General features: G+C 37.5%; 1 protein-coding gene across 2 annotated transcripts in view; it reads right to left on the reverse strand.

Annotated features, from left to right (window-relative positions):
• The window catches only part of cabp1a (calcium binding protein 1a), a 39,947-nt gene extending 24,674 nt beyond the window's left edge, over positions 1 to 15,273 (reverse strand). Inside the window, exon 1 of one of the 2 annotated variants that reach the window (XM_062051691.1) lies at positions 14,467 to 15,273. In XM_062051691.1, coding sequence (XP_061907675.1) covers positions 14,467 to 15,156 — 690 coding nt within the window. In that variant the 5' untranslated portion in view covers positions 15,157 to 15,273. The remainder of the gene's footprint in view (positions 1 to 14,466) is intronic. The other variant, XM_062051690.1, reaches the window with a different exon arrangement.
• Positions 15,274 to 15,828: the final 555 nt, after the last annotated feature.

Below are 15,828 nucleotides of genomic sequence, written 5' to 3' on the forward strand. Positions count from 1 at the left end.
AAAATACAACCTTAAAAAGGATTTTTAAACACATATACCTTTTTACCTTTTAAATTCCTTCCTCTTCTTTCCTGACAATTTAAATCAATGTTCAAGTAAAAAAAATTTTTTTATTGTAAAGAATAATAAATCAATTTTAATTTAATTCTTCATTTTAGCTTCTGTTTTTTCGACGAAGAATATTTGTGAAATATTTCTTCAAACTTATCATGATTAAAATTCAAAAAAATGATTCTGGCAAATCTAGACAATCTGTGGAATCAAATTTAAATCTTATTTCAAAGTCCTTTGAATTTCTTTTAAAATTTTTGTTCTGGAAAATCTAGAAGAAATAATGATTTGTCTTTGTTAGAAATATAGCTTGGTCCAATTTGTTATATATTCTAACAAAGTGCAGACTGGATTTTAACCTATTTAAAACATGTCATCAAAATTCTAAAATTAATCTTAATCAGGAAAAATTACTAATGATGTTCCATTAATTATTTTTTAAATGTTTTCAAAAAGATTCGAATTAGCTAGTTTTTCTCTTCTTTTTTTCGGTTGAATTTTGAATTTTAAAGAGTCGAAATTGAAGATAAACTATGTTTCAAAATGTAATTGTCATTTTTTTCGTGTTTTCTCCTCTTTTAAACCGTTCAATTAAGTGTAAATATCATTAATTATTAATAATAACATAGAGTTAAAGGTAAATTGAGCAAATTGGCTATTTCTGGCAATGTATTTAAGTGTGTATCAAACTGGTAGCCCTTCGCATTAATCACTACCCAAGAAGTAGCTCTTGCTTTCAAAAAGGTTGCTGACCCCTGGTTCTAGCAAATATACACTTCAAATCCCTCTCTTGGTTCCAACTTTAATTACTTTAAACCAGGGGTGTCAAAGTCATTTTAGCTCATGGAGGAAAATCAATTCCCAAGTGGACCGGAATGGTACAATCATGGCATGATAACTTAAAAATAAAGACGACTCCAGGTTGTTTTTACTCTGGCCAACAATAGAACGAGCACGTTATGAAAACGTACAAATCACAACTAATACTCTGGACAAAACACTTCAAGTTTGTGGAAAATTCTGAGGAAATTGGTGCAGCTTGAAAAACCCAAAGAGCTTAGACTTGGTCTCAGTGTGTCTACAAAGCCAGGATTCAACTTGAAGTCACAGTCCTTCTGGGATTGAACAAAACACACAACATGTAAACTCTTCTAGGTATCAAACACCTCCTTTGTCATGTCCACGTATCCATCCAGTGCTAACTCAACAAACTGTAAGAAACGGAGGTCAAAACTATTCAAAAGAGTTAAGTTCACTTTTCTGGTGTTTGACAGACATTTTGGGGCAAGGAGGGTGCCAAATGACCATGTGGTCCAAGCAGAGGACTTAAAACGGCAGGTTCTACAAACCCCGTTTCCATATGAGTTGGGAAATGGTGTTAGATGTAAATATAAACGGAATACAATGATTTGCAAATCCTTTTCAAGCCATATTCAGTTGAATATGCTACAAAGACAACATATTTCATGTTCAAACTCATAAACTTTAGTATTTTTTTGCAAATATTAATTAACTTAGAATTTCATGGCTGCAACACGTGCCAAAGTAGTTGGGAAAGGGCATGTTCACCACTGTGTTACATGGCCTTTCCTTTTAACAACACTCAGTAAAGGTTTGGGAAGTGAGGAGACACATTTTTGAAGTGGAATTCTTTCCCATTCTTGCTTGATGTACAGCTTAAGTTGTTCAACAGTCCGGGGGTCTCCCTTCTGCTATTGCAGGTGCCACACATTTTCAATGTCTGGACTACAGGCAGGCCAGTCTAGTACCCGCACTCTTTTACTATGAAGCCACGTTGATGTAACACCTGGCTTGGCATTGTCTTGCTGAAATAAGCAGGGGCGTCCATGATAACAACATATGTTGCTCCAAAAGCTGTATGTACCTTTCAGCATTAATGGTGCCTTCACAGATGTGTAAGTTACCCATGTCTTGGCCACTAATACACCCCCATACCATCACACATGCTGCCTTTTACACTTTGCACCTAGAACAATCCGGACGGTTCTTTTCCTCTTTGGTCCGAGGACACCACGTCCACAGTTTCCAAAAACAACTTGAAATGTGGACTCGTCAGACCACAGAACACTTTTCCACTTTGTATCAGTCCATCTTAGATGAGCTCAGGCCCGGCAAAGCTGACGGCGTTTCTGGGTGTTGTTGATAAACGGTTTTCGCCTAGTATAGGAGAGTTTTAACTTGCACTTACAGATGTAGCGACCAACTGTAGTTACTGACGGTGGGTTTCTGAAGTGTGCCATGTGGTGATATCCTTTACACACTGATGTGGCTTGTTGATGCAGTACAGCCTGAGGGATGGAAGGTCACGGGCTTAGCTGCTTACGTGCAGTGATTTCTCCACATTCTCTTTGATGATATTACGGAGCGTAGATGGTGAAATCCCTAAATTCCTTGCAATAGCTGCTTGAGAAAGGTTGTTCTTAAACTGTTCAACAATTTGCTCAGGCATTTGTTGACAAAGTGGTGACCCTCGCCCCATCCTTGTTTGTGAATGACTGAGCATTTCATGGAATCTACTTTTATAGCCAATCATGGCACCCACCTGTTCCCAATTAGTCTGCACACCTGTGGGATGTTCCAAATAAGTGTTTGATGAGCATTCCTCAACTTTATCAGTATTTATTGCCACCTTTCCCAACTTCTTTGTCACGTGTTGCTGCCATCAAATTATAAAGTTAATGATTATTTGCACCAAAAAATAAAGTTTATGAGTTTGAACATCAAATATGTTGTCTTTGTAGCATATTCAACTGAATATGGCTTGAAAATTATTTGCAAATCATTGTATTCCGTTTATATTTACATCTAACACAATTTCCCAACTCATATGGAAACGGGGTTTGTAGGTTTCATGTGGGTCGAGGAGGAGGAGCCACAGTCACACTTTACTGTAAAAATGTCATTTAAAACATTTGTACGCACGTACAACACTTAAGACCTTCAGTATATCAGCATGTGGAATTAAATGATGGAATGGATGAAGCAAAGCAATCCAACAATGTACTAATATGATCCACTTCAAGAAACTACTCACACTTAAAGTGTTTACAAAGTACAAAGAAGAAGAACACCGATACATCACACATGCATGCATGTGTGATGTATCATGTTGTATGCATGCATGTGTGATGCATCATGTTGTATGCATGCATGTGTGATGCATCATGTTGTATGCATGCATGTGTGATGTATCATGTTGTATGCATGCATGTGTGATGCATCATGTTGTATGCATGCATGTGTGATGTATCATGTTGTATGCATGCATGTGTGATGCATCATGTTGTATGCATGCATGTGTGATGTATCATGTTGTATGCATGCATGTGTGATGTATCATGTTGTATGCATGCATGTGTGATGCATCATGTTGTATGCATGCATGTGTGATGCATCATGTTGTATGCATGCATGTGTGATGTATCATGTTGTATGCATGCATGTGTGATGTATCATGTTGTATGCATGCATGTGTGATGCATCATGTTGTATGCATGCATGTGTGATGTATCATGTTGTATGCATGCATGTGTGATGCATCATGTTGTATGCATGCATGTGTGATGCATCATGTTGCATGCATGCATGTGTGATGCATCATGTTGTATGCATGCATGTGTGATGCATCATATTGTATGCATGCATGTGTGATGTATCATGTTGTATGCTTGCATGTTCCAAATAAATAAACTCAAACTCAAAACTGTGTACCTCTTGCTTGGCTCCAGTATAAACCGTTTGCCTGCTTAACAGAATTGCTATTGTGCCATCCAGTGGACACATTTAGAACAGCAGTTTATTTTGTAAAAAAGAAAAGAAAAAGCAGCTAATGTTTATACTTGGCAAACTCATCCCGCTGGCTGAAAAAAACATCTTAACTTGGTCAGCCACTGCTGGTTTTCACTTCCGGGAAGAAGTCGCTCTCTTTAAGAAGGGGAACCGGAGGGTGTGTTCCAACTATCGGGGGATCACACTCCTCAGCCTTCCCGGTAAGGTCTATTCAGGTGTACTGGAGAGGAGGCTACGCCGGATAGTCGAACCTCGGATTCAGGAGGAACAGTGTGGTTTTCGTCCTGGTCGTGGAACTGTGGACCAGCTCTATACTCTGGGCAGGGTCCTTGAGGGTGCATGGGAGTTTGCCCAACCAGTCTACATGTGTTTTGTGGACTTGGAGAAGGCATTGGACCGTGTACCCCGGGAAGTCCTGTGGGGAGTGCTCAGAGAGTATGGGGTAACGGACTGTCTTATTGTGGCGGTCCGCTCCCTGTATGATCAGTGTCAGAGCTTGGTCCGCTTTGCCGGCAGTAAGTCGGACACGTTTCCAGTGAGGGTTGGACTCCGCCAAGGCTGCTCTTTGTCACCCATTCTGTTCATAACTTTTATAGACAGAATTTCTAGGCGCAGTCAAGGCGTTGAGAGTATCTGGTTTGGTGGCTGCAGGATTAGGTCTCTGCTTTTTGCAGATGATGTGGTCCTGATGGCTTCATCTGGCCAGGATCTTCAGCTCTCACTGGATCGGTTCACAGCCGAGTGTGAAGCGACTGGGATGAGAATCAGCACCTCCAAGTCCGAGTCCATGGTTCTCACCCGGATAAGGGTGGAGTGCCATCTCCGGGTTGGGGAGGACATCTTGCCCCAAGTGGAGGAGTTCAAGTACCTGGGAGTCTTGTTCACAAGTGAGGGAAGAGTGGATGGTGAGATCGACAGGCGGATCGGTGCTTCGTCTTCAGTAATGCGGACGCTGTCTCGATCCGTTGTGGTGAAGAAGGAGCTGAGCCGGAAGGCAAAGCTCTCGATTTACCGGTCGATCTACGTTCCCATCCTCACCTATGGTCATGAGCTTTGGGTTATGACTGAAAGGACAAGATCACGGGTACAAGTGGCCCAAATGAGTTTCTTCCGCCGGGTGGCGGGTCTCTCCCTTAGAGATAGGGTGAGAAGCTCTGTCATCCGGGAGGAGCTCAAAGTAAAGCCGCTGCTCCTCCACATGGAGAGGAGCCAGATGAGGTGGTTCGGGCATCTGGTCAGGATGCCACCCGAACGCCTCCCTAGGGAGGTGTTTAGGGCACGTCCGACCGGTAGGAGGCCACAGGGAAGACCCAGGACACGGTGGGAAGACTATGTCTCCCGGCTGGCCTGGGAACGCCTCGGGATACCCCTGGAAAGAGCTGGACAAAGTGGCTGGGGAGAAGGAAGTCTGGGCTTCCCTGCTTTGGGTCATAACTGAAAGGACAAGATCACGGGTACAAGTGACTGAAATGAGTTTCTTCCGCCGGGTGGCGGGTCTCTCCCTTAGAGATAGGGTGAGAAGCTCTGCCATCCGGGAGGAACTCAAAGTAAAGGCGCTGCTCCTCCACATGGAGAGGAGCCAGATGAGGTGGTTCGGGCATCTGGTCAGGATGCCACCCGAACGCCTCCTTAGGGAGGTGTTTCGGGCACGTCCGACCAGTATGAGGCCACGGTGAAGACCCAGGAAACGTTGGGAAGACTATGTCTCCCGGCTGGCCTGGGAACGCCTCGGGATCCCCCCGGAAAGAGCTGGACGAAGTGGCTGGGGAGAGGGAAGTCTGGGCTTCCCTGCTTAGGCTGCTGCCCCCACGACCCGACCTTGGATAAGCGGAAGAAGATAGATGGAAAGAAGTCGCGTGTCGGAATACAAGCAGTTGAATATTAGACACATGTGGAACATTTGTGTCCGTTCCCGCTCAACCAAGACCCTTTTGCAGGTCACACACATCCTTACTGAATCATTGTTTTACTTGTGGAATGCTTTCAACCTATAAATACTATCACTTTATTAATAACATCTGTTTTTCCCAGAAAAGTCTATTTCATGACTAATCTCTCCCTGATTTCATGGCACATGTCGATTGAGGCCACATGTAGCTTCGGAGTATACAACTCAGAATGGAATCCCATTATAACATCACTAAGCCTATAGGGCAGGGGTCACCAACGCGGTGCCCGCGGGCACCAGGTAGCCCGTAAGGACCAGATGAGTAGTCCGCTGGCCTGTTCTAAAAATAGCTCAAATAGCAGCACTTACCAGTGAGCTGCCTCTATTTTTTACATTTTATTTATTTACTAGCAAGCTGGTCTCGCTTTGCTCGACATTTTTAATTCTAAGAGACAAAACTCAAATAGAATTTGAAAATCCAAGAAAATATTTGAAAGACTTGGTCTTCACTTGTTTAAATAAATTAATTCATTTTTTTACTTTGCTTCTTATAACTTTCAGAAAGACAATTTTAGAGAAAAAATACAACCTTAAAAATGATTTTAGGATTTTTAAACACATATACCTTTTTACCTTTTAAATTCCTTCCTCTTCTTTCCTGACAATTTAAATCAATGTTCAAGTATTTTTTTTATTGTAAAGAATAATAAATACATTTTAATTGAATTCTTCATTTTAGCTTCTGTTTTTTCGACGAAGAATATTTGTGAAATATTTCTTCAAACTTATTATGATTAAAATTCAAAAAAACTATTCTGGCAAATCTAGAAAATCTGTAGAATCAAATTTAAATCTTATTTCAAAGTCTTTTGAATTTCTTTTAAAATTTTTGTTCTGGAAAATCTAGAAGAAATAATGATTTGTCTTTGTTAGAAATATAGCTTGGTCCAATTTCTTATATATTCTAACAAAGTGCAGATTGGATTTTAACCTATTTAAAACATGTCATCAAAATTCTAAAATTAATCTTAATCAGGAAAAATTACTAATGATGTTCCATAAATTATTTTTTTAATTTTTTCAAAAAGATTCGAATTAGCTAGTTTTTCTCTTCTTTTTTTCGGTTGAATTTTGAATTTTAAAGAGTCGAAATTGAAGATGAACTATGTTTCAAAATTTAATTGTCATTTTTTTGTGTGTTTTCTCCTCTTTTAAACCGTCCAATTAAGTGTAAATATTATTAATTATTAATAATAACAGAGTTAAAGGTAAATTGAGCAAAGTGGCTATTTCTGGCAATTTATTTAAGTGTGTATCAAACTGGTAGCCCTTCGCATTAATCACTACCCAAGAAGTAGCTCTTGCTTTCAAGAAGGTTGCTGACCCCTGCTACAGAGCAATGACTTGAATGTATGCACAAAGGTGATATCAATGAAGTAAAAAGTGACGTTATAGATCTGTGAGCATGAATGTGTCCAAATAGAAATGATGCTCAAAATGGATGCAGTTGTCTGCCATCACAGCTGCAGCTCCCAATAAATGTTGCAGCAAGTTAAATGTGGCCACATTAGCACGTCAGAGATTTGCACCTCTGACTAGAACATTTCATGTGCCTCAGCACAATCTACTTCAAATACAAAGCAGCGTCTCTCGGAGAAGGTCTGTAGGAGGACACATTACATAAGAAACATTTCCTAGTAGGACCGACAATGTTTGTTTGCCTTTTACTAAAACTGATGTGTGGACTATCTTGGTATTTATGTAAGAAAATAGCACAGAATATGCAGATTTACTGTACCTGTTTATAGTGACATTACCAATGATTAATCAAATCACATGACCAGATGTGGTGCTTTCAGTTCTGCCTGTGTCCTGGTATAAACTAAAGTGTGTCCTGTGTCCTGGTACTAACTAATGTGTGTCCTGTGTCCTGGTATAAACTAATGGTATAAAAGGTACAAACTAATGCAGTGATTCCAAACCATTGTGCGCTACAGAGATCATCAGGTCACCATCTTCATACTTTGCTTTCTTAAATGTATTGGTGTTTCTCACCTTCTTTATCAGAGTGCTGGGATTTACAACTTTATTTGGCCTCATTGTGGATTATTTTATAGTCATACTACTATGATAATCCTTTGTGAATTGGTTCCGGACTTGGTCGCGATAAACACATTTCCGCAAAGTAGGAATCATGAATTATAAAACTACTATTTTTATAGCTAGAGCAGAAAAAAAATGTTTACAAGCTTCTAAACACATTTTCCAACATTATGACAGCACCTGAGACAAGAAATAACACCATTTAGTCACACGTGTTTTATATACTATATGTATATATGTACTATATATATGTATACATACAAACATACACATATATACATATATGTATATATATATATATATATATATATATATATATATATATATATATATATATATATATATATATATATATATATATATATATATATATATATATATATATATATATATATATATATATATGTATATATATATATATATATATATATTATATATATATATATATATATATATTATATATATATATATATATATATATATATATATATATATGTGTATATGTATATACATACATATATATATACATATATATATATATATATATATATATATATGTATGTATATACATATACACATATATATATATATATATATATATATATATATATATATATATATATATATATATATATATATATATATATATATATGACAATCATTGGTACTTTAATCTTTAATCTTAATATATATATATATATATATATATATATATATATATATATATATATATATATATATATATATATATATATATATATATATATATATATATATATATATATCCACATATATATATATACATATATATATCCACATATATATATATATACATACATATATATACATATACATACATACATACATACATAGATAGTACTTTATTGATTCCTTCGGGAGTCAATACATACATACATACATACATACATATATATATATATATACTACCGTTCAAAAGTTTGGGGTCACCCAAACAATTTTGTGGAATAGCCTTCATTTCTAAGAACAAGAATAGACTGTGGAGTTTCAGATGAAAGTTCTCTTTTTCTGGCCATTTTGAGCGTTTAATTGACCCCACAAATGTGATGCTCCAGAAAGTCAATCTGCTCAAAGGAAGGTCAGTTTTGTAGCTTCTGTAAGGAGCTAAACTGTTTTCAGATGTGTGAACATGATTGCACAAGGGTTTTCTAATCATCAATTAGCCTTCTGAGCCAATGAGCAAACACATTGTACCATTAGAACACTGGAGTGATAGTTGCTGGAAATGGGCCTCTATACACCTATGTAGATATTGCACCAAAAACCAGACATTTGCAGCTAGAATAGTCATTTACCACATTAGCAATGTATAGAGTGTATTTCTGTAAAGTTAAGACTAGTTTAAAGTTATCTTCATTGAAAAGTACAGTGCTTTTCCTTCAAAAATAAGGACATTTCAATGTGATATATGTGTAATATATATATATATATATATATATGTGTAATATATATATATATATATGTGTAATATATATATATATGTGTAAAATATATATATATATATATATATATATATATATATATATATATATATATATATATATATATATATATATATATATATATATATATATATATATATATATATATATATATATATATATATATACCTTCCTTTGAGCAGATTGAGTTTCTGGAGCATCACATTTGTGGGGTCAATTAAACGCTCAAAATGGCCAGAAAAAGAGAACTTTCATCTGAAACTCGACAGTCTATTCTTGTTCTTAGAAATGAAGGCTAGTCCACTAAATTGTTTGGGTGACCCCAAACTTTTGAACGGTAGTATATATATATATATATATATACATATATATATATATATATATATATATATATATATATATATATATATATATATATATATATATATATATATATATATATATATATATATATATATATATATATATTCACATATTTATGTACATACTTTGTGTTAAGTAAAACCATTTGTTTCTAAGTAATGTATGAGTAGTTTTTTTTATTTTGTTACAATTTATTTAGTATAGTATGTTTTAAACATTTGTTAAATTCAAGTTGCAGATTCAATGTCCAACTCAAACGTGTACAGCAGATCAAAAGCAATAATCATCTGACAAGTCAGTTAATCAAATAAATAATTGCTTCCTGGTCAAATATTTTAAATATATTTTTTAGTTCTATGGAGGTTAAAGTTTTGCCTTTTATTACAAAAGCTTTTTTGACACTGAATTTATGTAACAATTTTTGCTGTATTTTTGCATGAAATTATGCTGGCAATTTCAGTGAAAACAATTTGGTAGCAAGTGGTGTGCGTTTAAAAAGTCATTGTTTTAAAACTCAGGATATAAAAAAAAACGTGTTTAAGAATTCTGTGTTTTAAAACTTGTACAAAAACTCAGTGCAAAAAAATTAAATTTGCTGCTTCAAAACGCATACGTACAGTATGTGTATATGTATGTTTGTACAGTGAATGTACTGTATATGTACATGGAAATAGAATTGTATATAGTATATAATTGGTACAAAGGTTTAACTAACACGTGTACAAGGATATTTCACATGTCTTTAGCGTGTATATCATTGAACAGTGTTTATGTTGTGTACAAAGTGTATTTATAATATGTTGTGCAAAGGAAATATTAATTTTTAAGAAGCTCATCTTGTATTTGACATTGTTAGGCGCAATAAGTGTTCAACTTCAGCCTCAACCCTTTCGGTCAGCAACATTTTCAACGTATGAATGTACAACTGTTTGTTTATGTAAAACTGTTTTGTTTATTTTGTTGACCACTGACCGAAGAAATAATTAACTAACTAACTAAATAACTACAGTACCGTATTTTTCGGAGTATAAGTCGCACCGGCCAAAAATGCATAATGAAGAAGGAAAAAACATATATAAGTCGCACTGGAGTATAAGTCGCATTTTTGGGGTAAATGTATTTGATAAAAGCCAACAGCAAGATTAGACATTTGAAAGGCAATTTAAAATGTCTAAAGAATAGTGAACAACAGGCTGAATAAGTGTACGTTATATGAGGCATAAATAACCAACTGGTATGTTAACGTAACATATTATGGTAAGAGTCATTCAAATAACTATAACATATAGAACATGCTATACGTTTACCAAACAATCTGTCACTCCTAATCGCTAAATCCCATGAAATCTTATACGTCTAGTCTCTTACGTGAATGACATACATAATATTATTGGATATTTTACGCTAATGTGTAAATAATTCCACACATAAGTCGCTCCTGAGTATAAGTCGCACCCCCGGCCAAACTATGGAAAAAACTGCGACTTATAGTCCGAAAAATACGGTAACTACAGTATGTGTATGTTTGTACAATGAATGAATGGAGAATGGAGTTGTCTTTATTTTTAAGTTATCATGCCATGATTTCACCATTCCGGCCCACTTGGGAATACATTTTCCTCCATGCAGCCCCTGAGCCAGGGGTCAGCAACCTTTTTGAAAGCAAGAGCTACTTCTTGGGTAGTGATTAATGCGAAGGGCTACCAGTTTGATACACACTTAAATAAATTGCCAGAAATAGCCAATTTGCTCAATTTACCTTTAACTCTGTTATTATTAATAATTAATGATATTTACACTTAATTGAATGGTTTAAAAGAGGAGAAAACCCGAAAAAAATGACAATTAAATTTTGAAACATAGTTTATCTTCAATTTCGACTCTTTAAAATTCAAAATTCAACCGAAAAAAAGAAGAGAAAAACTAGCTAATTCGAATCTTTTTGAAAAAATTAAAAAAATAATTTATGGAACATCATTAGTAATTTTTCCTGATTAAGATTAATTTTAGAATTTTGATGACATGTTTTAAATAGGTTAAAATCCAATCTGCACTTTGTTAGAATATATAAGAAATTGGACCAAGCTATATTTCTAACAAAGACAAATCAATATTTCTTCTAGATTTTCCAGAACAACATTTTTAAAAGAAATTCAAAAGACTTTGAAATAAGATTTAAATTTGATTCTACAGATTTTCTAGATTTGCCAGAATAATTTTTTTTGAATTTTAATCATAATAAGTTTGAAGAAATATTTCACAAATATTCTTCGTCGAAAAAACAGAAGCTAAAATGAAGAATTAAATTAAAATTTAATTATTATTGTTTACAATAAAAATAAAAAAAATTACTTGAACATTGATTTAAATTGTCAGGAAAGAAGAGGAAGGAATTTAAAAGGTAAAAAGGTATATGTGTTTAAAAATCCTAAAATCATTTTTAAGGTTGTATTTTTTCTCTAAAATTGTCTTTCTGAAAGTTATAAGAAGCAAAGTAAAAAAATGTATGAATTTATTTAAACAAGTGAAGACCAAGTCTTTAAAATATTTCCTTGGATTTTCAAATTCTATTTGAGTTTTGTCTCTCTTAGAATTAAAAATGTCGGGCAAAGCGAGACCAGCTTGCTAGTAAATAAATACAATTTAAAAAATAGAGGCAGCTCACTGGTAAGTGCTGCTATTTGAGCTATTTTTAGAACAGGCCAGCGGGCTACTCATCTGGTCCTTACGGGCTACCTGGTGCCCGCGGGCACCACGTTGGTGACCCCTGCCCTGAGCTAAAATGACTTTGACAAACCTGCCATAAAGGATGGAGAACAATGGACGAATGTGCTCCATAAAATAATTTATATATTTGTTTTAATTAGAGATGTCCGTTATTATCGGCCGATGAATGCTTTAAAATGTAATATCGGAAATTATCGGTATCGTTTTTTTATTTTTTATTATCGGTATCGTTTTTGTTGTTGTTTTTTTTTGTTTTTATTAAATCAACACAAGATACACTTACAATTAGTGCACCAACCCAAAAAACCTCCCTCCCCCATTTACACTCATTCACACAAAAGGGTTGTTTCTTTCTGTTATTAATATTCTGCTTCCTACATTATATATCAATATATATCAATACAGTCTGCAAGGGATACAGTCCGTAAGCACACATGATTGTGCGTGCTGCTGCTCCACTAATAGTACTAAGCTTTAACAGTTAATTTTACTAATTTTCATTCATTACTAGTTTCTATGTAACTGTTTTTATATTGTTGTACTTTCTTTTTTATTCAAGAAAATGTTTTTAATTTATTTATCTTATTCTATTATTTTTTTTAAAAAGTACCTTATCTTCACCATACCTGGTTGTCCAAATTAGGCATAATAATGTTTTAATTCCACGACTGCATATATCGGTTAATATCGGTATCGGTTGATATCGGTATCGGTAATTAAAGAGTTGGACAATATCGGAATATCGGCAAAAATCCCTAGTACTAACCTTTAACAGTTAATTTTACTCATTTTCATTAATTACTAGTTTCTATGTAACTGTTTTTATATTGTCTTACTTTCTTTTTATTCAAGAAAATGTTTTTAATTTATTTATCTTATTTGATTAATAAAAAAAAAAAAGGACCTTATCTTCACCATACCTGGTTGTCCAAATTAGACATACTAATGTGTTAATTCCACGACTGTATGTATCGGTATCGGTTGATATCGGTATCGGTAATTAAGAGTTGGACAATATCGGAATATCGGATATATGTAGGTGGGATCGGTGTATTAGCGGCTGGCTGCAGCAACACAACCAGGAGGACTTTGACTCGGATAGCAGACGCGCTAGCCGACGCTAGCCGCCGACCGCACGGATGATCGGGTGAAGTCCTTCGTCCTTCCGTCGATCGCTGGAACGCAGGTGAGCACGGGTGTTGATGAGCAGATGAGGGCTGGCTGGCGTAGGTGGATAGCTAATGTTTTTAGCATAGCTCTGTGAGGTCCCGTAGCTAAGTTAGCTTCAATGGCGTCGTTAGCAACAGCATTGTTAACCTTCGCCAGCCTGGAAAGTATTAACCGTGTAGTTACATGTCCATGGTTTAATAGTATTGTTGTCTTCTGTCTCTCCTTCCAGTCAGGGGTTTATTTATTTTGTTTCTATCGGCAGTTAAGCACGATGCTATCACGTTAGCTCCGTAGCTAAAGTGCTTGGCCGATGTATTGTCGTGGAGATAAAAGTCACTGTGAATGTCCATTTGGCGTTCTGGACTCTCATTTTCAAGAGGATATAGTATCCCAGGTGGTTTAAAATACAAATCCGTGATGCACAATATAAAAAGGAGAGAGTGTGGAATCCAATGAGCCAGCTTGTACCTAAGTTACGGTCAGAGCGAAAAAAGATACGTCCATCACTGCCTCTCAAGTCCTTCACTGTAACGTTCCTCATCCACGAATCTTTCATCCTGGCTCAAATTAATGTGGAAATCGTCGCTTTCTCGGTCCGAATCGCTCTCGCTGCTGGTGTAAACAATGGGGAAATGTGAGGAGCCTTTCAACCTGTGACGTCACGCTACTTCCGGTACAGGCAAGGCTTTTTTTTTTATCAGCGACCAAAAGTTGCGAACTTTATCGTCGATGTTCTCTACTAAATCCTTTCAGCAAAAATATGGCAATATCGCGAAATGATCAAGTATGACACATAGAATGGATCTGCTATTCCCGGTTAAATAAGAAAAATTCATTTCAGTAGGCCTTTAAGGACAATATTAGAAGTCTTACCTGACCAAAGAGTGAATTAAGGACAGTCCGTAAATTGACGTCCGACGCTGAAGAAGCGGCGCTGGACCTCCGCGAGCGCCGGGAGGAGGCGCTGGACGGCGGCACAGGCGAGCACACAGACGGGGAAGAAGTGCCGGCCTGACAGCCTCCTTCCCCCGCACCGCCTCTCCTCTGCTCCCGCGGTTCACAGAGCGGAGTCCTGTCGTCGTGGCTGTCCGACAAACACGGCGCTCTGGGGGGCGGGCGAGCCCGGCAACGTCGCGGAGGTTCGGCTTCCGGTGGTCCGGCCGCCGGTGGTCGCTCCTCGCGGTGGTGCTTCCTGCGGTGGTGATGTCGGTGTGCGCCGCGGACGGCCTCACCGGGAGTGTCCGCCGGGTCCTGGCGAGCAGGTGCGTGGGAGCGACACTTGACCCGCGTGGACTCACCTCCGTCCGTCATGAGCGAGGGGCGGCATAGAGGTCTGCGGGCACTCACCTCGCTCTCCGCGGGCAAACAATTAGCCTCCTCGGCGGCGGCGCTGCTGTGGACGGCGGCGCGGTGGTGACGGTGCGGGGCCGGGGGGTGACTTCGCGGACGCTCCTGGACGTGCGTGGGTCTTCTGGAGGACGATTTGAGCAGCGAGGTCGTGGACTCAGATTGTGGGAAGGAGGAAGTCATGACTGAAGGTCTGCCGTGTTTGTGTTGCGTCATGGAGGCGCGTGCATGGTCGTCACGTCACGCGTCCTTTCCCGCCATTGTCCACACCTTTTCTCCCGCTCGCGATAAATTACACCTGCTCTGTGAGTGTGTGTGTGAGAGAGTGTATGTTTGTGTGAGTGTGTGTGTGTGTGTTTGTGTGAGTGTGAGAGTGTGTGTGAGAGTGTGTGTGTGTGAGTGTGTGTGAGAGAGTGTATGTTTGTGTGAGTGTGTGTGTGTGTGTGAGTGAGTGTGTGTTTGTGTGAGTGTGTGTGTGTGAGAGAGAGTGCATGTTTGTGTGTGTGAGTGTGTGTGTGTGTGAGTGTGTGTTTGTGTGTGTGAGTGAGTGTGTGTGTGTTTGTGTGTGTGTTTGTGTGAGTGTGTGTGAGTGAGAGTGTGTGTGAGTGTGTGTGTGTTTGTGTGTGTGAGTGTGTGTGTGTTTGTGTGAGTGAGTGTGTGTGAGTGAGCGTGTGTGTGTTTGTGTGAGTGTGTGTGTGAGTGAGCGTGTGTGTGTGTGAGTGTGTGTGTTTGTGTGAGTGAGTGTGTGTGTTTGTGTGTGTGTGAGTGTTTGTGTGTGCGTGTGTGTGAGTGTGTGTGTGTGAGTGAGCATGTGTGTTTGTGTGAGTGAGTGTGTGTGTTTGTGTGTGTGTGAGTGTTTGTGTGTGAGTGTGTGTGAGTGAGTGAGCG

The sequence above is a fragment of the Entelurus aequoreus genome, linkage group LG06, assembly GCF_033978785.1.
Source record: "Entelurus aequoreus isolate RoL-2023_Sb linkage group LG06, RoL_Eaeq_v1.1, whole genome shotgun sequence".
NCBI classification, from domain to species: Eukaryota; Metazoa; Chordata; class Actinopteri; order Syngnathiformes; family Syngnathidae; genus Entelurus; species Entelurus aequoreus.